Source organism: Ruditapes philippinarum, unplaced genomic scaffold (genome assembly GCF_026571515.1).
Source record: "Ruditapes philippinarum isolate M1 unplaced genomic scaffold, ASM2657151v2 ctg4531_1_1_1_1, whole genome shotgun sequence".
NCBI classification, from domain to species: domain Eukaryota; kingdom Metazoa; phylum Mollusca; class Bivalvia; order Venerida; family Veneridae; genus Ruditapes; species Ruditapes philippinarum.
The window spans coordinates 70428-94688 of NW_026853383.1; the positions used below are offsets into that span (position 1 = coordinate 70428).

The following is a 24261-nucleotide window of genomic DNA, read 5'->3' on the forward strand; positions in this document are numbered from 1 at the left end:
CGCATCAATATGTCACGTTTGAGTTGAATGTGTTGTACCTTGAGGGAGATAATGAACGGAAACTGAAAATTTAATATTATTTTCAAAGTGAAAGGGGCATAACTCTGCCAAAAATCATCGAACCATGACCAAATAAGAACTTGACCTGTATTTTCTCATGACATATCCATATGTCAAGTTTGAGTTGATTGTGTTGTACCGTTGGGGAGATAATGAACGGAAACTGAAAATTTCATATTATTTTCAAAGTAAAAGGGGCATAACTCTGCCAAAAATCATCGAACCATAACCAAATTCGAACTTGACCTGTATTTTCTCATAACATATCCATATGTCAAGTTTGAGTTGAATGTGTCCAACCGTTCTTGAGATAATGAACGGAAACTGAAATTTCATATTATTTTCAAAGTAAAAGGGGCATAACTCTGCCAAAAATCATCGAACCATGACCAAATTCGAACTTGACCTGTATTTTCTCATGACATATCCATATGTCAAATTTGAGTTGAATGTGCCCAACCGTTCTTAAGATAATGAACGGAAACTGATGATGACGGAATGACAGAATGACGGAAGGACGGAAGGACGGAAGGATGGAAGGACGGAAGGACGGAAGGACGGAAGGACGGAATGATGGAACAGGGTAACACTATATGCCCCGGCCATTACATGGCGGGGGCATAAAAATTCTCGTATACAGAACACACTCCAATAGAATATTTAAGAATGTAGGGATATTTTTTAATTAGCAGGTTTTAATTCTTACTTTTGTTGAGTTAAGTACAACGCATTTAATCAGTTTTCATTCCTCCAGTGCCTATGTGATGATCGATTGCGGTACGTGAAAGAAAAAATCGAATGGTTTCATTGTCACGAATCATTCGCACGTATCGTTTAACCAGCCTGCAATATCGCTCTTGAATATCAGAAATAATTGAAAGACGATGACCGTAATTGTCAAGCACTGCTTTCCATAGTTGTTATCCGGAACGTGGTTGGTAGTTTGTCACTCCGTTTTACGGCAGTAAGCCACATTGAATTAACCAGAGCTTAGTTCAGCCACCTCATTGTTCCTGGGCAGGCTGTCAAGCAGTTTTACTAGTATACTAGTTGCCTTCACTTTCGCGAGGAACTTATAACTTCAGAGCAGAGGTACAGAGCGAATGACCGTAGAAATGATTTCATGATCAAACACAACGAAAGTGACTTGCACCGTCCGGGAATCGAACCCGGGTAGCCCGATTTACAGTGCAACGCTCTGCTTACCCGGAACTCCGCTTTTTTATTATTATATACCTTCACGATACACTACCGTTCGTCCACCAGTTGTGTATGTTTTCGAAGTTTTAAAATTCTGTAAAGATTTGTTTGTATACCCTGATTAGCCGGGAAAACCTCAAAATATTGTTAATTCCGGAGGTTTACCTATTGGTTAACTAGAGGAATTGTGTGTATTTTCTGCTATGATGGACCCTGAAATAGGTCTAAAATAGGTCTACGGCAAAATTATTTGAATGTTCTGAAGTCCACCTGACATGCATGTAACTACTATCTCATTAAAGCAAGCCACTTGATCTAACGTCATTTTGAGAAATATAAAACATTAAAACTTATTAAGTTGTTATGAGGCTGTACAATGCCGTTTGGTTATCCATTCAAAGTACACGACTTTAAATTGCATAGATTCCTGACTGGTCTAATTATAAGATTAGTAGATTACAACAAGAATTGCACCTCAACATATTTGAACATGTCAATGTTTGTGGTTAAATATATTGTTATCTAAGCAGCCAGGGATCTGTCGACTATAATGATTAACACTGGAATGAAGCTAAATTATTTATTTAGAAAAGTAGACCGATTATCTCTGTAACATCTGCTCCAATGAAACAATGCCCATAATGTCCAATGTCATACTCAGTTTCCTTAAAGTATAATTTAACACAAACTTTAACAAAGGGTTTGATTTCAATGGCATTTAAATACTCTTTTCTGTAAGTACAGGTTTAGGAAAATACATACCAGTTACATGTCAATTCACTGACACTTTTCTTTCATAAATATCCGTTTTATGTAAAAGAAGGCTTTAAAGCTCATTAATACACAGATTAATGTCAACAGAATTCGACGAAATCTATTGGAGTATTGTGGCAGTTTACAGTTTCAAATGGCTGCTGGCTGACATTTCCAAACGACTATTATCACGTTTTCAAGCGTTTGCTGTAACGCAATAACGTACAAGCGGTTTTAATTGTATTTTATGTGAATCATGTTATTACAAATCGATGTGCATTCTTGCAATTGTCACATTAAAATCTAACAGATTAGCTCTGGATGTAAATAAATCCGGTAAAACAAAGAATACAAACAGGACAATGAACGCATGATTTTCAAACAGAACGTGTACATTATCTGCAAAAAAAGCCGACAATATTGCCTAGTGGGGCTAATTTCGAGTTTAGTGCTTTTTAGATTGATGTGCATTTGAGCAGGGTCTTTCTATTTGAGCCTGATATGAGATTGATCATAGAATTTCGACTGACGTCGGGCTCATTTACCGCATGACGAACACAGTTCTCCGTCCTATGTCCGTTGTCCAAAAAAGATTCGGATGAGCAATACCGCGACACTTTCAAGACATGGACCTTCAATACGCACATTTATAGTATCGAGTGTCCATAACTTAACAAAGTCACGATTTATTTTACTTTTAAGAGGCCCAATATCCAATACTATATAGCCATGCACTCGTTGGGGCTATACGAGTCTTTTCCTATACAAGTGTATGTCGGAGTCATAATTATGAATCTAATCAATTAGGTTTTCAAGTTTTTGTGCAGAAAATTTGTTGTATATAGAAATATATCCTCGCCGAAATACTGGAGGTAAAAGGTGTCTTATAGTGAGAGGACATTAGGAATATAATGTTAAGATAATCAAGGCCTGTATTTGAGGAGATAAACAAATAACATAAAAATTCAAGTAATTTCATTTCTAATTATTATTTTTTTCTTTTTATTTCACTTGGGCCACACTTAAATGCATATTTCAGTACTAAAACATATTACACCAATATACACATGCTAATGGTGCCAGAGGTTAAAACATTTTTTTTAATTTGTTTATTTAAATCTTTCATTTTTTCCCAATAATAACACTTTCATCTTTGTAATTCAAGGTGCATTTTTAAGAAGATACTATGATGACCCGAAGTTACAATAACAGATGTTTGCAATAAAAAGACCATTCAATTACATGAAAGACCATGTTTATCATTTTTTGTCAATTTGCGTTTTTTCCTGTAATTTACAAGCCTTGTCATTTAAAGAACGTTAAATGTTTTTCAAAAATGAAAACAAGATTGGCCTCATAACACTTCCAGATTTTTACCAAAAAAGTTCAGTTGAGAATATTTTACAAGAAAGCTGAAGGTATAAAAGACCAGTTCTTTTACTGACTGAACCTTTAGTTAGAGAAAGACTTGTATTGTTAATGCAACATGAATGTAGTTTTCACAATGGTCTCAGAGTTTACATTGCCAGTAACAAATGTTCATGATCTTTATATAAAATTACCATAAAAGGAAAACAATAAAATATCAAATAAAATCATTTATGATCAATGTATGGAAACAAATGATTAACAAAACAAAAGTTGTATATAAAACAGCTATGCTCCCAAACCCTAGAGACAGCTTTCATATATCAGTGGGTTGTAACTAGGACCAGACAAGACAGAGGGCAGTGTGCTGGACTATTCTCAGTACTTGATTACAATATCACCAAAACCAAGAAGATATTTGTGTGAAGTTTTACTGAATACCTTTGTTAGTTGATAAGAAATTAAGTTGTACTCACAACTTTATCTATATCAGTATATAGCCACTCTTTCCTTAGAATACGCCAGCTAAACATAACATCATATGAACTTAACGATTGCAATATAGGACTGTAAGATGACAAACAGGTGAACATCATGGCTCAAGTATATGTCAACTATTCACAATGTCAGGTGTTTAGCAGATAAAGTTTGGGCTATTCAACCATCCAGCATGAGCTAAGGAATATTATTCTATATTCTATACCTGGCAACATGAGGAGGTGAAAGCCTAACAAAATATTTAATAAATATTGTCAAGGCATAAAACTAACAGCACATATAAATATAATTATTTCTCAATCATCTTGAAAAACAAGACTATGCAAGTTCATTAGAATGAGTCTAAAAGTAAACAAGAGTTATAAGTGGAACAATGAACTCCACTATTCTGACTAGTGTAACAACTTTTGAATGGATAATAAGTTTACAAAAGGGTACAAGTCAGTAAAAATCCAACTTCAAATAATAGTCCAAAGACGTGTGAATAATTTCGTTGATTATCCAGATGTTACACATATAAACTATTATGTCAACACAAACACAAATGTATGAGCAGAACAGCACTTCTATTTTTCCAACAAGTCTGCCTTAACAGTTCACTTAATACCATCAGTTTGTGAATTGTGAACTTTTTATTATTCATTTTACCTTAAATGTAAGAATTTAGAACTGACAACTGAAACTCATATCTGTCAAAACTTATAACTCTCGCGTCTATAAACTTTCATATCTTATTCTATCAAGCTGCCAACATAGTTACTGTGTTTTTAAAGTAAGAAAAAATTGGTTAAAAAAAATCATAAAACAACATATTTCTATGAATAAAATATTTCATCTTTGACATGGAATAAAAAACCAATATAATGAACATTTGATCTGTTTTGTTTATTTAGAGACTACCTGTTTGTTTGTACAGACTAGCTCTTGTATGCCACAGTATGTCAATATGACATATATGTTAACACAGAATTTAAAACACGATTTCTTGAACTGTTTCAACCAAGAAAATAAAGTACCTTAGGATCAGTAGAATAAACGGTCATCAATTTATTATTTATTTCTATTTAACAATTTATAAATTATATACCTTATTTTGGTCTAAAATGCCATCTTTTTTACATAGCAAAAACTTACCAATTCATACTAAGTGCTAATGTGAGCTTAAAAGTCATGAGCGGCTATGTATACAGTTCTTACAAAATTAAACCTGTAAGTCAACAAGGGCAATGTAGAACACTTGTAAGTCTGTTTTATTATCAGAAAAGCTACGCTGACACTTTTTGTTTCTCATTCAGGTGATCAAACAACTTCATGTACAACATAACTGTCAAGTTCTATACTTAGCCTGTCTCCCTTTCAATACTCGTAAACACTCCTTGTTTATCATATGTTTATCATACGTTTGTGAGAGCAACATCTACATTCACATTATTCGTATTGCCATTTGTATGGTTATAACTTCAACATGTTTTAGCATATGAATATGTTGAAGTGTATTGTCACTGTAGTCTGCAGATAAATAAGACAGTTTCCTCCCCTCGACAGCTCAAACTTACGTTTAGCACTTTGGTCATTTGCAACTACAGGTTGACCTGTTTTAACCTTGTAGGCATCATGATAAATCTCTCACAAAAACAACAAGCACTCTACCCCACATCAACAAACATTTGCAAAGCATGTACATATTTAACAGAAAAAGAAATTCTCTCGTAAAAAATGAACTAGATCCAGTGTCACGTATTTAACATCTCATCTTGGATTTGTCTCCAAAGAGTCAATTTCTCCAACAATACGATCTGGTGCAGCGTGCACTGTAAACCCTAGAATACTGGCATCCACTTTCAACATTTTATTCTTTTTCTTCTTATTTGCCTTGCTTTTCTGACCTTCTTCATTGAAAGACTGGGTAGGTTGACGTAACTCTCTAGGAGTTATAGCAGGAGCTGGTCCCCAAATACTATCCTGTAATTGAAAATATCATAATATTAAAACAAGTAATGTTAAATGGTAAATATTAAATAATCTGAATATTTTTCAGTTAACATTTTATTTTATTTCTTAAAAAGATATGACTAAGGATCACGAAACAACATGAGCATAGATTTTGCAACATTTACAAATTTAAACCATTTAGCACACATGATTGTATGCAGACATGACAAAATTAACCATATAACAAGAGGACTATAGAGACCTTTGATCGCTCACCTGAGATACATTGTAGAAAAGGTCAGAATTCTCCAATGCAGAGGTTAATTATTAGATTACATTTGGTTTGTCATTTTTTACCCAAGCTTCATTATTTAAGATGCATGCTACAAAATACTACAAGCAAAATATCCAAACTTATGGCATTGTAATTTCACACATGAAGACTTACATGTGTTTTAATATGTATGTCTTTTAAAAATCAGTGTTCCAAAGGGTGGCCTATCTTTTTAAACCTAGGGCATAACTTTTAAGGACCCCAAGGCAATGCTACATGCCATATATATAAGTGCAAGACAAAAGAAGACAAATGTACATTTTTCTATGTAAGTCTTTTATAAAGAAAGTGACCCATAGGTGTAGGGGCTTGATTTATATAAATTTTGTAGAGGACTGCAAAATATGTAAGCTACAGGCATTGTACTTTCTGAGAAGAATTTTGGCTTCTGTTAGGTAAATTCAAAATTCACAATGTAGTTTAGCAGATGTTGTTTACAGAAATTGGAATAAACACTGAATGACAGACACTTGCCATAACAAAAGCTTACTTCTGAATATTTCCAACTATTTCTAACATAACATAAAGAATTATATAAATATAAAAATTTTACCTCTTGGACAACAGGTTTTGACTTGCTCCTAAACTGGCTCCTCTTTTCAAGAAATGCCTTCGCAAAATCTTCTGTTATTCTGTTCTCCCCAAGGTAGGACCGAACATAATCATGCACCTAGTTATATAAAACATCTTTCATTTCTCACATTTATTTTCTTTACATCATTTTCATTATATTACATTACATTATATTATACTGCAGACTAAGCTATTTTGGCAAATGATAAAGTTGTCATACCAAGATTATAAATGTACTTTATCATGTTTAACTAATAAAAGAAAACAAATTCTTCGATGGAGACTTCCCAATTTACATGATTATTATCACAAATCTTTTATCATAACAAGTCATTAAACAGATACATCAAATGCTGATCTGTAACTTAATTCTAACGAATAGAAAAATTAATATCAGATTAACTGATTGACTGTTTTATCACTAATCCACTGATACAACAAATTAATCTCTTATGCTATTAGTACAATGTAAAACTTCTCATCATAAACATGTCAACAGGCACAATAATACACTCATTAAAAGCCAGGAGTAACTTAAGTTGCCCCAAAATCAATGCAAAGTATATCTTATATAACAAGAAGTAAAAGTTTACGATATATGAGTTTATTTAACTAACAAAAACCATCCTACCTCATACGGGGATTCTACTTCTTGTAGGAAAGCAACAAATGTTGGAACTGAAAGAATAAATAAACAATATACTTAAAATAGCTATCAAAACAAAACATATATTTCTATCAATGGAGAAATCATTTACAGGTTCAGTCAAGACCGCCTGAGCAACCCCCCAGAATTTCACGACTCTACCTAATTTGGCCTTGTTTCAGTCGGCCCAATGTATCTCATTATATAAATGCACACTGCCATATGTGACAAGCAACCCTTATTGTCTGGTCCTAATGCCTAATGCACTGCTTTATATGATAATCAGATAAAATTAAACTTGTTCCCTTTATTGTCTAAAACTTTCAACAACTCTGTCTGCCTCAACTACACAGTTGGCATGTTTGCAGGTATCCAAGTGATGTAGTGTTTACTCCTTACTGCCATAATATGGTATCCATGATGCAATTAAATCATGTTAATCTCAATGACATGGAGGATATTAAATTATCACTACAGAGAAAAACTTACTATCAACAGATGTAGCCATGTTCTTTAACTGTTTTTTACACCACAATGTGAAATCATCTTCCTGGGGGAACGTTTGGAACAGCCTTTGTACAGCTTCCTGTCATTATAAAACATTTACTATCATCATTACAAGTGTTTGGTGCTTTTACATTTACTATGCTAAATATGTTAAATGTACTTGTCCATCTTTAAATCAACACAAAACCATTCATCGTTTTTATGAGAAATTCCCAAACCACTTTTTATGAAAAATTTCAAAATCATTTTTAGGAATTTTTTTTAAAATAAGGGCCGACTCAGATCTAGGTATGAACTAGTCACATTTGTAGGTGACCCCTAGCAAACTGAGGGTTAAATGTAACATTATCATAAGCAATGTATGTTAACTTATAAGAGGAAATATTAAGCAAATTTAAAACATTTCAGATTTTAAAAAGTGATCAATGCAGCCTTAGATTTATACAAGAGGATCATTATGAAGATATGTTTATAAACTGTTAAAATATGTTTGTATGCTCTGTCTCATGCTAGAATTAACTTTTTCATAATTGAAGATATTTTGCCATGAAAATGTATTGTAAGTGCCTTTATGCTAGCTTAAATCCCCTAATTTGTTCACTAAATGTTCTTTATAAATATCATGATATAACAAGACATACAACTCTGATATTGTATTAAAATACGTGTATCTGTTCACAAACCTCCTCTTTCTTTGATTTTGATGGTTTATTTTTACTCTGGGATGCTGATGTTCCTTTTGCTTTCTGAGACTTTTCTCCTCCTAATGCTGGAAACTCTGCTGTCTGCTGTTTACTGAAATATCACATTCACTATATGGTAAACCAAAATACATGTTGTATATACATATAACTTATTTTGAATGATTTTAAAGTCACACTGACACTTTAAATATCACAAGGCAACTTCCCAGCTTTGCAGGTGAAGGGAGACCGAAAGTGTCCTTTATTTAAGGCACAAGCAGGCACCAAAGTAGAACCCCTAAGACTCTGTAATCTAAATGGATAGTGTTTATTTTTACATGACAGAATCCGAAGTGCCTAAAGTGGTTCAAACCCACAGCCATGAGGGGCTAGTGGTTCTAAATTAACAACCATAACCCCTTAGCCATGGACATCCTAACAATCAATATAACATTTTCAATATGATTATCTAATATCCTCTGGTAACAGTTCCAAATGTAATCCCCAATACCTTGGAGCAACAGTTTTGACACGAACACCCATGAATTTACTGTATACTATATGATTGTCCAATACTGTTCAATATAACACAAAATATAACTGTCTAAAAAATTTAAATATAACATTCTGTATAATTGTCTATCATTAATACAATATACTAAATGATTATGTCATCACATTTCATAATAATGTTGTATGGTCTTTAACTGATGACACAGACTTTCATTGCTTCTGATGACACAGACTTGCATTGCTTATTTCCTCTTTGTAAATAATTTAACAACCTTTATCTAAAATAGGTTTGATGACTCCTCTAGAATACATAAGGAAGTGAAGTAAGTATAAGGGCTTGTTGCTATTGTATGTTACTCACCCGGGTTTATTGGATTGTTTTTTCACTGGTCCTGATGATGAAATGATTGCATCATCCCAGAAACCTAGAGCTGCATTATTATTATTACTGTTGTTACTATTCATGTTAACATTAAGTTGTTGAGCAGTTTTTATAGCTCCCCAGGCTCCTTCATTTGCCCAGTTGGAAAGAGGTGGAGATGACCCCCATACACTTGCTGACCCCAACGTCAAATTCTGAAATTATAAGTGATTAAATATAGATTTGTTTATAATTGAATCCCACAACTTTACAAATTACATATCAATATGAAAAGAAACATTTGAAGAACTTCAATCTGAAATTTGTGACACAAAAATTATTTTTGAGTTATTTTAGATAATTTTGAAGGACCCCCCCTCCCCCCACACCCACAAAGCTACAGATTTTCTAACATCATGCTTTTCAGCATGTGTTTTATCCCATTCACTGGTATAAACCTTCCTATACACAAGATTCCATGTATGGCATCATTTCACACAGACAGTTTCCAATGCATAAAATTTTTGTCCCTAAAATGATTTTTTCCCCCACATGTTTAGATAGACATAACAAATGATTTAAAATGATAGGAAAGAAACTTCAAAAATAAATGAATTACAATGTACATGTAAAGCTAAGTGGTGTTCTTGGGTACCGTGGTACTTTATATTTAAAAAGGCAGGGGTATTTCACCTAAGATAACAGCATAATAAAATTTTTCTTTTTTTTCCAAAAAATCATACATCAACTTTCCAGAATCAGCAAATTTAGCAATATTTTTTCCAAAAATTCAGAATGAAAAACACCTGACAGGTGGTGCTATTTATGCAAATAGGCATTTGACTGGATTACCCTGATATCGGCCGAGTAGACAGAACCCTGCAAAGAGTACTATATTATACATTTAAAGTAACTTTACCTTAGCTGCAATTTGATGATTTTCCTCACGTTTCGATCTTTCTCTCTCTAGCTGTCTGGCCTGTTCTTGTTGTATCTCTAGTAAAGACTTCGTTCCTGATGCAGCTGACCTGTACATAAACCAATACTCATTATATACACCATATCCTAAACTTTTCAAGTGTTCTTAATCTTGTCATTTGGGAAATACGAGAAATTTACTCTCTAAAGTATGTCTACCCCAGTCAAGGAGTGGAAAGCTCAATTATATAAATTACCCTGACCTTTAAACCCACTGACTCAGGAAACAATATAAAAGTAAAGAAAAAGTAATTGCATTTTATAGTCTAAGTTTCATGCTTACGCACGTTCACCGACTTTACAGCTATTACCCCTGGTCATCGGGCTACTGGTATCTATCTATCAATCTCCCTGGGGAGTCTTTTAACTCCGCTTAGTGCAGCCGACACTTTGGCGCAACTGATTTATACCACCCTCGCAGGTACCCATTTACACCTGGGTGAAGTGAAGCAATCGCAGGTAAATTTCTTGCTCAAGGAAATTAAATATGAATCTTGACGAATACATGTACATATCTAATAATTCTTTTATTGAGGCAAAAATGATACTACCATCATATGACCAACTGGGGTAAACACTCTATGCTTTAAAGCAGACATGACTAACAAGAACAATGGGGTTTTATCTATGAAAAAGAGAAATGAACATACGAAGACGATATCCATGACTTTTGTTGTTGTTGTTGTTGAATGGCCATCATTTGCTGCCTCTGAGCTTCCAGCTGTTTCCTCTGCATCTAAAAAATCATATGATTATCTCAATATGTTCAATATACATATAATGATTATCACAATGTGTTTAATATGAATATCTCAATATGCGTATAATGATTGTTCTCAATATGTGTGTAATGATGACCTCAATATGTGTATAACAATTATCTTAATATGTGTATAATGATATCTAAATATGTGTATAATGATATCTCAATATACATATAATGATTATCGAAATATGTTCAATATAATTATCTGAATATGTCTCACTATGTGTATAATGGTTATCTCAATTTGTGTATAATAACTCATCATTCTCAATGTGTGTAATGATTATCTTAATATATGTATAATGATTTTATCATTATGTGTGTAATACATTTCTCAATATGTGTATAATGATTATTTCAATATGTGTAAAATGAATTTTACTTTATTTTATTTATGTATCATCCTTTTCATAAGTGTGCTTTAGCTAACTGATTGACATTTAATCATTTAATAAAACCTACTGAAATTTGTTTTTCCATAGTAACACCAACACTGCTATGTTCACATGGATATTTTTCATCTTAACTGACTGCAAAAAAAGCAAGCACTCCAGTAGAACCATTGACATTCAGTAAGATAGCAGGATAGCTTCCTCATTTAATAAAAAAGTTCCTGCTTTGATTTTGAACCTACAGCATTGTAATGCTAGTGATTTGCAGTCAGTCAGCAAGTTGAACCATTCTGCCACAGACACCACATTAATCTTAACTTACCTCCTCTCTTTCTAATCTTTCATTTTCTTCTTGTTGTTGAATCTCGAGTAAAGATTTTCCACCTGTTGTGCCCGACACTGGTGACTGATTATTTGCCCACTGGGCATGTGAGGGTAACTGTAACCAATCATTGTACAATTACAATGGTTATGCAAAACTTCTATAAATGGAAAGGCCATGATAATCAGACACTTCCTTTATTATAATAAATGTTTATCAGAAGAGAATTTAATAAAACAAATCAGTTTTTTATTCTCAATGATCCAATTATTATTAACTATTATATAATAGAACAGTGCGTAAGCAATAATAACCATAACTCTTACATCACTTTTAATGTACACTTCCAAACTAAATCATCTATTAGCAATCAGCATTTATATAAAAACATTTTCTTGAAATATTGCAAGCATGTGTGAAGCAGTTCAGTCAGAGAGTTAAACAACACAATAAGGTACTGCATTTGTTGGAGAGATGTTCTACGGCATATTGTCCTGGACTGAGTTTCATAGAAAGTTCTAAGTGTATCCTAAGTCCTAGGACATTAAACCACATTTAGGATAAAACAACATTTAGGACTAATTTATGAGCTTTTCAATAAACATTTTTATCTTGAATCAAATACTAAGACTATCTCCAAAGAAAAAGTAAGAAATACAATGATAAACCCTTTTATTTGCAATGTGTAAATGCCTATCATTACTGCTATTCAGGAATTAAAAGATTCATAACATAGGAGTCATAAGTTAGGTCATTTTCTTTGAGATGCAAAACTGTCTCAGTTTTGGTCTTAAGACTGAGTTCAGACTAAGAACTTTCTATGAAACATAATCCTGTCCTTTTACATCCACAGACAATATGTTACAATATGATATGACAAGTTTATACCTGCATATTAGCTAGTTGTTCTTGCTGCAGTTTTCTCAGTGCTTCATTTTGTTGTTTCCTGAGAGCATCTTCTTGTTGTCTTCTCTCTAATTCTTGTTGTTTCTGTTTCTCCTCCTGTTCCTTCAATCTTTCTGCCTCCTGCTCCTTCAACTTGAAATTATCAAATAATGTATATCTATAATGATACTTCTTCTAAAATCAAATAAGACTGCAGATGTCTAAATGAAACATCTCTAAACTACCTGAGCTTTGAATAAGTTTCAAAATGAAAATCAAAAAACAAAATGCAAAACAGTCAGAGATAAAAGTCATATGAAAACTATAAAGAAGGGATAAAAATAACTCCACCCTCAAACTTTCAAACACAACTTTCATTAAATCCTCCAATGAATGTTTCAAAAAATCATTTTATTGCAGTCTTTGAAGACTGCAAACAGTAAATCTCTTTAAAATGTGTGCCATTATGAGTATTGAGCATTTTAATACTTGTTTTTCTTGCTGCCGTTGTATTTGTTTTTGTCTCTCCAGTTCTTGTTGTCTCCTCATTTCCTCTTCCATCAATCTTCTTCGTTCTTCCTCTTCTCTCTTTTTCTCTTCAATACGTCGTTGATGTTCCTCTTCAATTTTCCTTTTTTCTTCTTCAGCACGTAATCTTTCTTCCTCTATTTTCTACAAAACAACAGAACAATAATGCTTAACTTTGACACCTAGAGAATAAAATTATTTGTTTACTATCAAGCAAGCTTACCATAAAAAGAAAGCCTAAAAACTCATCATGAGATGCAAGCCTATGAGCTCACCATGAGGTGTAAACCTACCTCTAAAGCTCATCATGAGGTGTAAACCTACCTCTAAAGCTCATCATGAGGTGTAAGGCTACAACTAGATATAAACTTATAAGCTCACTATAAAGCCCACCATGAGAGGTAAGCCTACATCTACTAATTGTAAACATAAAAACGTGTAAGCCTTCAAGGACACTAGGTGATAAAAGCTTCCAAACCTACCATGAGATGCAAGTAAACAGACCCACCATGAGCACTTTAAGTTAAACATTTACCTTTAATTCTTCCTGTTTTCTTCTTTCTATTTCTATCCTTTCTCTTTCTATTTCTTCTTTCTGTCTTTGCACTTCTTCTTGTTGTTTCCTTAATACCTCCTTTTCTCTCTCTAACATTTCTTGGTATTTCCTTTCTACTTCCTGCTGTTCTTTCTCCTACAAGCCAAAGTAAACATGTGTGAACAATGAGCATAAGAACAACTTATATAACCAGCAACTTTTATCTGCAACATCAAATTTTTCATTCTCTTGTTATTTTTCTATAATGTAAATCAGGTTTGTATTAAAAAATTTTCATTGAAGGTCCAGATTAAATTTAAGGCTGTTATTGTTGGTTTTATCAACAATGAGTATTTTCTTAGTTTAGAGGCTGTAGAGACTAGATAACAAGAGTGCCACTTTGTCACTAAATATGCACATCACAAATGCTCAGTCGCATACTTCTGTATAAATTCTTATTTCTGCATGCTTAATACTTTGTCATTTTTCTTAAAATGTATTTTTGCAGACATCAACCTTGCATTGGCAGGTTTTATGCATTTAATAAAGCAAATGTTTTACGTCATATCTATTTGACAGGATTTTCTTTTTTAATTACCTGTTTCAAAGTTAACTGATAACGTCATATCTATTTGACAGTTTTTTCTTTTTTAATTTCCTGTTTCAAAGTTAACTTATAACTAATATAACTTTGCAAAAACGAATTTTAGGATTACCGTATCTGCCTTTCAGAAGTGTTGCCCTTTTTTGATAGTGAACATGTATATCAAGTTTGAAGTGAACAGTTTATAGTTTCTATGATAATAGACCTTAACAATAAGATTCACAAGTTATATTTATTCAGTAAAAAATATTTTGGATAAAAAAATTATTTTACCTTACTACATACCCAACCAAACCTAACATGGGGGTTGTGTGAGGAGAAACTAAGCCAACTTTAAAGCTGACCTTATATAACAATCCATCTATGTATGCAGAAGTTTTACTCCAAACAAACATTTTTCTCTAACCTCTAAGTTTCATGTGTGCAATACTATACATCTTATGACTGTGAACATTTGTGTCAAGTAATACAAAGATCCCTCCATACATGTAAAAAATATGCTTCAGACAAAATCTTAACATTTTATCATCTGTGGTGTCCTTGACTTTGCGTAAATTGACCTGGACTATACTGGTAACACTGAGCCAAATGATTGTGAACATTTTTCAAACAATCCCTCAATTTAAAACTACTCCATACACACATTTTCATATTTAAATCTGACCTTTGGCCTTTATGGCTGACCTTAACCTACAACTTTCAATGATGCTGAACTTTTGTGTCAAGTAACACTCAAATCCCTTCATACATGGTGAAAATATGCTCTAGACAAAACTGAATACTGTCATTATATGATACCATTATATGTCCTGTATTTGTTAAACAAGAAAAACTGGAGTATAAAAAACTGATAAATATGTAAACATTATATATACCTTTAATGTACTTTCTAATTCAGCAGCAGTGATGCCTCCTGTAGGCATAGTTGTTGTACCAGGATCTATGTCCCATATACTAGCTGTCACATTCTCTCCCTGAGATGTATTTGGAGTGGAAAATGAACGATTATATGATGGATGTGATGATGATGTGACAGGAATCTCAGATGACCTGAAAATAACAAAATAGTTTTACCTTTCTCAACACTTTCTTTTCAAATTGATTCTTTACCAATTTAAATTATCTTTTAGAACTTGAAAAATTAATATATATTGTAATTTTTCATTAATGAGTTTTATATATCAAAGTTAAAAGCAGTTATGTAAGATAAGTTGACAGTGAACTAGCCACACAGTTGGCTCATAAAAAATTCAAACATTTTCCAATTATAAACTACAGTCACTTGTGGAGAAAAGAAACTTTACAAGACCACTTTAAAAGATGACCATTTAAAGATGCAACATACTATGTCACATGATGATTCATTTATCCCTTTATGTGAGAAGTACTTGTTTAAAGTTTTCCATTTTAATCTTGCGTTATCCATCAGAAGAGTTATGTCATTTGTTTGACCATACACTTATCACAGAACACTCTTAGAATGGTAAAATATACTTAGTTTGATGAGTGTCAGATGATGAAGTAGGTTTTTTTAAAAGTATTTCAATATATGTTTTGCCTTTAAATCAATTAAACATAAACTTACAATTCCTCAAGAACTAAACACACTTTTAGTTCAGGTAGAGCAAAAACTGAAAAGATTTCACTAAGGTAAATCTAAAAAAAATTATTCTATTATTCTATACTTGTTGTAAATCAATACTACACCATAGAAGTTTCATTTGATTTGTTAGTTGGTTTTTATGTCACATCAACACAGCAGAGGTCAAATGGTAACTTTCCAGCTTTACTGGTGGATGAAGACCTCAGGTGCCTTTCAGTACATCATTTCAGGCACAATGGGCATCTAAGTAGAACCATCGACTTTTCTTAAGCTTGCTAGATAGCTTTCTCACATGAAATAAATTCAAAATCCCTGGTGGGTTTCCAACCTAAAGCAGTGGCGGTAAGTGGCTAAAGTCAATGACCTTGACCACTCGGCAAGGGACACCCTTTCTAAGACTCCATTTACCTAGGTGAAAGTTTTTGTTGTTGTGACTGTTGAACTGGAGGTATGGGAGTTCCTTGTTTCAATATCATCTGCATTGCAAGTTGTTGTTGTTGTATTGGTGGTAATGACTTAAAGTGTTCATTCTCCTGTAACTGACTCATCACCTGTTGCATCTGTTGTAACTGTAGATGTCTGAAATATAGTCAACATGTTTTTCACCTTGTAAAACATTTATTGTTCAAGTCTGACATATAGTCAAACCTCCTTATTTTTTTATTATTGGATTTTATGTTGCACCAAAACAGTATAGGTCATATGGTGTCTTTACAGCTTTACAGGTGAAGGAAAACCTCAGACCTTTGTTCTTTATTTCAGGCATGAACGGGCACCTGAGTAGAACCATCTATGTTCCATAAGCTTGCTAGGTAGCTTTCTCATATGAAAGAATCTCGAGACACCTGCAAGGCTTGAACCTTCAATGGTGAGAGGCAAGTGAACAACCCCAACCACTCGGCCATGGATGCCTCTCAAACCATAAAACTGTCTGAAATACAAACTAGTTAAACATAACTGTACAAGTCTGAAATATAGTCAAGGATTTAGGACCGCACCAACACTGTATAGGTAATATGGCCACTTTCCAGCTTTTATTGGTAGTGGAAGACCTCAGGTGTCTCTCTACTCTATATTTCAGACATGAATGGCACCTGAGTAGAACAATCAATGACCCATAAGCTAGCTGGTGAGGGGCAAATGGTTTGAAGTCAACTGCATTATCCACTTGGCACTAACATCGTAAAACGTATTTCAACAAATTTAATTGACCAATACACATTCTAAATTGTCAAACAACAACTGAATTGTAACACAGCCAGGAAATACCAATTAAGCATGTTTGAAGAAAGGGTTATTAGCTTATGTGATTAACATAAGAAATGTTACTATGTTACACTAACCTCATTAACATTTGTTGTTGTACAAGTTGTTGTTGAATTAATAACTGTTGTTGTAATGCTTGTTGCATGTGCTCCTGCTGCTGCTGCTGTTGTTGTTGTTGTTTAGATATATCAGGACTAGTACTATTCTATAAACACAAATTGATAAGGACTATGTTAGAAAATGTAATTTTACAGGTTTTTTTAAAATTTTATTTCAAATCAAATTACAATACTACGTAAAATTTACTAATAAGCAAATGCAAAGTATTAAAACAATTATTATATTCAGAAGTATCAAACTCTCATTATAGCTTCTGACCATGAAAAATGCTTTATTGAAGACAACAATTTATAGCAACTTTTATACAAATAATAACAGATATATATATATAAAAATAATTGTAACATGAACCATCTGTTCTGATCCCTTAAAGTAACAGTCAATGGTCATCAAGAGAGAGCAAACAGCACTATCTTCAGCATTTAGTTCAGTTTGACATCTGATCCATTACAAAAATATAAGCAATATCTGTAACGAACATTTATGTAAGTAGTAAGAAATATCTGACATTACCATAAGTGGTGCAGGAGAAGGACCTGGTAGAAAAGGTACTCGTCCCCATCTCTTTATAAGTTCACCTGTAAACAGTGAAACAAATTATGAACAATATGTATAGAAAAGATACTAGAGACACTTTACAATGATAATATCACAGGGGTAAATGATACCACAGGGGTAAACCAAAGATTTGTCAACACCAAACTGCCTTAATATAGCCGGGCAAAATATTTGAAACCATGTATACACCATGAAGTCTAGAATTTATGTAACACTTGATTATTCTACAATAAGCATTTATAATTAAACATGATGTGTAAATGTGTGTAAAATTTACCAAGTTGTGAAAATAGCTCATCACAGCCTCTGCGAACAGATAAGTTCATGGTAAAATATCCGGCACTGAACCACTCTGCCATTTCAGTTGATGAAAAAGGACCTGAAATTGTAATTAGAATTTCATTACATTTAATCTGGGCTTGATTATTTCAATTAAATAACATTTCTTTTTACACAATTACAAGTCAGAACACTGAAATAAGATTATATATACTGCACAAAATGTTTTTTGTAGAACGTTTTGAATGGGTAAAACACCTATATTCCAAGAGCTAATTATTTTTTTTTTAATTTTTGTTTTGTTTTTGCGTTGTAAACATAACAGAACACCTAGTAAACAAAACTCTAAAAGATAATTGAACACTTAGTAAACAAAACTCTAATAGATAAACTGAACACCTAGTAAACAAAACTCTAATAGATAAACTGAACATATAGTAAACAAAACTCTAATAGATAAACTGAACACCTAGTAAACAAAACTCTAAAAGATAACTGAACACCTAGTAAACAAAACTCTAATAGATAACTGAACACCTAGTAAACAAAACTCTAATAGATAACTGAACACTTAGTACACAAAACTCTAATAGATAACTGAACACCTAGTAAACAAAACTCTTAAAACCTAGTAAACAAAACTCTAATAGATAACTGAACACTTAGTAAACAAAAGTCTAATAGATAAACTGAACATCTAGTAAACAAACTCTAATAGACAAGAGGGCCATGATGGCCCTGAGTCGCTCACCAGAAACAACTTCAGTGTTGGAATGTCAATATTTCCTAATATTAAATTTAACCATAGAATATGTTTAAACAATAATTTGAAGAAATGCCATGACCTGGGGCATTTAAGCTTTAGCTTAAATGGGGCTAATCAAATTAATATGAGCAAACTTGATAGAAAAACTACTTAAGAATGCTACAAAGTTTGGTGATCATCTATCAATTATTTCAGTTGGAAATGATGTTTGAAGATTTTTTTCTATTTTTAGCTTTAGTGGCCCCTTTCAGACAAAGTTTGGTAATCATCCATCAATTAGTTCTGTAGAAATAGACATTTAAAGGTATTTCTATTTTTAGCTTTTGCAGCCCCTAAAAGGGGCCAATCAAATTAATATGAGCAAACTTGATAAAACACTACCTGAGAATGCTACAGACAAAGTTTGGTGATCATCCATCAATTAGTTCTGTAGAAATAGACATTTAAAAGTTTTTCTTTTTTTAGCTTATGGGGCCCCTAAAAGGGGCCAATCAAATTCATATGAGCAAACTTGATAAAAGACTACCCAAGAATGCTACAGACAATGTTTGGTGATCAGCCATCCATTAGTTCTGTAGAAGAAGATGTTTAAAGGTTTTTCTATTTTTAGCTCTGCTGACCCCTAAAAGGGGCCAATGGGAATGACATGAGCAAATTCAAGTGTGACTGTCACAAGGATGCTACTGACCAAATTTGAAGTAAATCTGCCCAGTTGTTTCTGAGAAGAAGACGAATGTTGACGCATGACGACGGACGACGGAGCATCCCCCTTTGATACTAATAGCTCACCCTGAGCCTTCGGCTCTGGTGAGCTAATAACTGAACACTTAGTAAACAAAAGTCTAATAGATAAACTGAACACCTAGTAAAAATACAACAGTTAATTAACAAGAGACCTGTTTGATTTGTTGTACTAATAACAATTTGAATTGTGTTCTGGAAAATTCAAAGAGGCTCACCAATCCTGAGAGTAAGCTTACAAAAACCTCCATTACCTTAAACACGGATTTATAACAAAATAATTTTATTTCACCTTGCAGGTCCCCTTGTGGGTCTCTGTAGTACCATTTACTGTAGTTTTCATGGTCTGGGGGTAGAGCACTTTGTTGAACAAATTTTGTTGTGGAAATTCCCCCTTCATCTTCATCATCCTATATACATTATAAACAAATTAATGTACAACTATTTTATTCATTTCATAACCATAAAATATATTCATGTTCAAGGCTTATGTTATCTTATAAGTAAAAGTTATATGTAAATTTCTACCTAAAACGAATGAAAATCCAAACAATTTGAATTTCATACACAAATTCATGTTTATAACTGATGCTACTAAATGACATAGTTAACAGATATATCATGGTGCATCATTTAAAAACAACTGTCAAAAGCAATGAAACAAGAGCTTTTAAGAGGACAAAACATTCCACTATTCTGAGTACTTGACAAAGATGGGATGATGTAGGAATGAACAGCGGGAGATTTCATTTGTAGTATATGACATAGTTATTAGCCTTGGATATAGACAACATTATTCTTTAAGTTGAACTAAACTTTTGATGAAGTCACGCATCCTATCTTCCTGAAAATACTGTGCTAAAAACATACGCTGTATAAAACAGACTTTTAGCCAGGGTCACCAACCAGGACTATCTATTACGTATATTCTGTATATGTGTATTGTCTGGTGGCCATATATTGCAAAAATAAAAGTAAAATATGACTCCCTAAAAGATATATTATATATATGTATATTCATGTTCTTAACAATGACTTCTATCAATTTTTTCATTTTATTAATAACATGTAATGTAAAACAAGAGCTGCCCATAACACAGTATGCCCAACTAATATAAAAACTTTCCTAGAAATGGGAATGTTAAAATAATACTAACAAGTATTTAAAGTTTCAAATCAGTACCTCAAAGGGTATAGGAAATAAGTGGTGTGGTACTAAAAACTTAACCAGGGGTTTGACGTTGACACTCAGATGAGTAGGATAGCTCTTTTTTTTAAGCAAATATCATAGTCAAGCTAAAAAATCCTCAGCCAGCATCATTTTTTATAAGAATATACTCTATCTTCAGCTCTCATGACCTTTTATAATAAGACAGCATTTGTGCATTTTACCTGAATCATTTAATTTTTATATAAGATCACAATTAAGGGTATTTTTCTGTTAAGGCTTTGTTTAAATATACCCAGTGGTTTTAAGAAATGGATGTGTTGAAAGAAATTATGGATAATGATTACAATGTGTGGTAAAAAACAATCAAAGCTTATCAGAAGAGCGTTACCATAACATTCTATGTTAGGTAAATTATTATTTTATAGAATGTCTTTGATATGAGAAATAGCCTTCGATCTGAAGGTAACACTGTTCTAAAAATAGATTTTACCTAATCACCACTACATCACCTGTACTGACTTTCGGACAAGGGATTAGGGAGTACACATTATACATGATGTTAATCAGCGTATATTTACTTTGTTTACATGCAATATTTTAAGAAATTTAATACAATTGTAGAAAGCAAACAAGTTGGAAATGGAATTTAGTGTGAAAGAAAAGGGACAACTATACACACTGTACTTTTTTAAAGTTAAATTTAAACATATGTCACAATCTGCTCTGGCCTCTATATACATCTTTACACCTTGTCAATAAAACAAAGTTTAAACAAGAGCTGTCGGTAGGACAGCAATGCTCGACTATTCTTAGTGCTTGATAGTAAAAAAAATGCTTGATACAGTTACCTCCTCCTGTTTACAGGTTGGGGTCATGATGGTGAACAAGTGCGCAAAGTTTCAAAGCCAATATGTCTATGGACTTTGAAAATATTTGAACTATTACAAAAACTTTAACGTAAATTCTAAGTCGAAAAAGGGGCATTATTCTGTCAAAATGCTTGATAGAGTTACCTCCTCCTGTCTACAGGTTGGGGTCATGATGGTGAACAAGTGTGCAAAGTTTCAAAGCCATATGTCTATGGACTTTGAAAATATTTGAACTATTACAAAAACTTTAACGTAAATTCTAAGTCGAAAAAGGGGCATTATTCTGTCAAAATGCTTGATAGAGTTACCTCCTCCTGTCTACAGGTTGGGGTCATGATGGTGAACAAGTGTGCAAAGTTTCAAAGCCATATGTCAATGAACTTTGAAAATATTTGAACTATTACAAAAACTTTAACGTAAATTCTAAGTCGAAAAAGGGGCATAATTCTGTCAAAATGCTTGATAGAGTTACCTCCTCCTGTCTACAGGTTGGGGTCATGATGGTGAACAAGTGTGCAAAGTTTCAAAGCCATATGTCAATGGACTTTGAAAATATTTGAACTATTACAAAAACTTTAACATAAGTGGTTACGCCGACGCCGACGCTCGGGTGACTGCAATAGCTCTACTTATTCTTATCGAATAGTCGAGCTAAAAATGCACCAGTAATTGTTTGCGATGATTTTAACAACAAATATTTTGTAATAAAAAACAAATGTATTTTATTGTCTATACGTAAACAGTGTATGTTAAATCACGGACCTCAATTGTCAATTCAGTTTAAATATACATGCAAGCATGCATGTACGTAGGCCTATACATTATTTCTGATAAAATAAATACTAGAATCGGCATTTTTTATAAGGTAAAATAGGAAAAATGCAGAGTTTTGCTTATTCTAAAATTATTAAAGAATTAAGATATTAATCATTAATCTAATACTGTTTGTACTTTGGTGGATAGATTCATGACTTCTCCAATCTACGTATATCTGGGATAGAAAGATACTCTTTCATTTTTAGACCCAATTTCTTAAAATCATACCATATCATATCACCATTTCTAATTTTGATAAACAGTGAAACAAAAACAAATTGCCAAGCGCCGGCATTTTTCTCAAATTGACATGCAGGGAAAGTATTGCCCCGAAAGTTATTTCTTTTTCACCATATCATCTTTATTTTCCTGATGGTTTTAAAACATCTCAGTCATGCTTTACGCAAGTTTAACTCCAGGAACATCATTTCCATTGAGAGAAATGTGAATAAAAGTATTCGTAACCATTATGTTGCATAATCTACATGTAGATTAACCAGATTTCTTGTCCGAAACTTATCGATATGTGGCTATTTTTAGAACAGGTCTCTTATCAGTGACGTATACGATGCTTATCTCAGATCGTTCCCTATTGCCTGAAATAATACCTTTTCAAAGCCATTAATGACACTATCCTGTCATTTACCAAGATTATGTTACAGACATTTTTTCTAGCTATTTGGGGAAAAAGCACCTAGCCCAGTTTGGGAAATTTTGCATCATAAAATAGCTTAATTGGGTAAAATAGTTGGTACCTTTTGAAACCTCTTTCAAGCCCTTTTGGCAAAGACTGGGAAAAAATAAGCATATTTGCCATAGGGAATGGGTCCGGTAATCTAACCCGTGGTGACAATGGGAAAAGGCATGCTGTTAACAATAAAGGATGATAAGGAAAGATAAAACACCTCGAGAACTGTGATCCCTGCTACCATATTTTCCACAGTCTCTTGTAACTGATCAAGAGCTTCAGCTTCTGACTTTAACTTTTCTCGTCTTTTAGTCGAAGATGTATTTACTGTTTCTTTACTATTGTCTTTAGGCACTTTCGTGTTAGCATGTTTTGTAGCAGTTGTCTCAGCATTTTGTTTGACAACTTTCTCCTCCATTTTACCACCTTTATTGGAGTTGCCATTTTTCTTTGCATCTGCAGTCTTAGATATAGTGTCTGTATGATCGGAGGGCTTTGCAGCTTTTGGCTGAGATTTATTAGTTTTTCTAGCTTGACCTGGAGAAGGTCGAGGGGATTCTGCTAGCTTCTCTTGTTGCATATTATCACTTAACACTTTTGAAGGATTGTTTTGAGCACTATTTTTCTTGGGAACAGAAATACTGTGTTTCTGGGGTGGCCCATTCACCTCATTTCTCTCAAAGTTTTCTTTTTCTTCCTTTTCAGATTTCTTTGTACGATTATCATTGATGTCCTTTGAATTTGTGGCCTTCTTTGTATCTTCTTCAATCTGAAGAAATGGATAACATTTAAATGATTAAAATTGTTTAAATAGTCATAAGAACTGATTAAATTCAATCAAGTCAATAGCATTTTTATCAGAAATTATTTTACATAATATTTACCCTCATCAGTGTTGCATTTTAAATATATTTCAGAGTATTTCCTATAAATTTTGTATTAAATA

The 24261-nt window shown here is 33.0% G+C and overlaps 1 protein-coding gene across 1 annotated transcript in view; it reads right to left on the reverse strand.

Moving 5' to 3' along the window:
* Positions 1 to 2983: 2983 nt before the first annotated feature.
* The window catches only part of LOC132736716 (GRB10-interacting GYF protein 2-like), a 38378-nt gene continuing 17100 nt past the window's right edge, over positions 2984 to 24261 (reverse strand). The window contains exons 10-28 of the mRNA XM_060723910.1: positions 23533 to 24084; positions 20064 to 20181; positions 18263 to 18364; positions 17941 to 18005; positions 17385 to 17512; positions 16450 to 16620; positions 15314 to 15488; positions 13835 to 13990; positions 13261 to 13443; positions 12775 to 12924; positions 11887 to 12003; positions 11057 to 11142; positions 10348 to 10456; positions 9429 to 9643; positions 8555 to 8666; positions 7854 to 7950; positions 7350 to 7396; positions 6699 to 6815; positions 2984 to 5841 (exon numbers count right to left, since the gene is read on the reverse strand). Coding sequence (XP_060579893.1) covers positions 5629 to 5841; positions 6699 to 6815; positions 7350 to 7396; positions 7854 to 7950; positions 8555 to 8666; positions 9429 to 9643; positions 10348 to 10456; positions 11057 to 11142; positions 11887 to 12003; positions 12775 to 12924; positions 13261 to 13443; positions 13835 to 13990; positions 15314 to 15488; positions 16450 to 16620; positions 17385 to 17512; positions 17941 to 18005; positions 18263 to 18364; positions 20064 to 20181; positions 23533 to 24084 — 2913 coding nt within the window. The 3' untranslated portion in view covers positions 2984 to 5628. The remainder of the gene's footprint in view (positions 5842 to 6698; positions 6816 to 7349; positions 7397 to 7853; positions 7951 to 8554; positions 8667 to 9428; positions 9644 to 10347; positions 10457 to 11056; positions 11143 to 11886; positions 12004 to 12774; positions 12925 to 13260; positions 13444 to 13834; positions 13991 to 15313; positions 15489 to 16449; positions 16621 to 17384; positions 17513 to 17940; positions 18006 to 18262; positions 18365 to 20063; positions 20182 to 23532; positions 24085 to 24261) is intronic.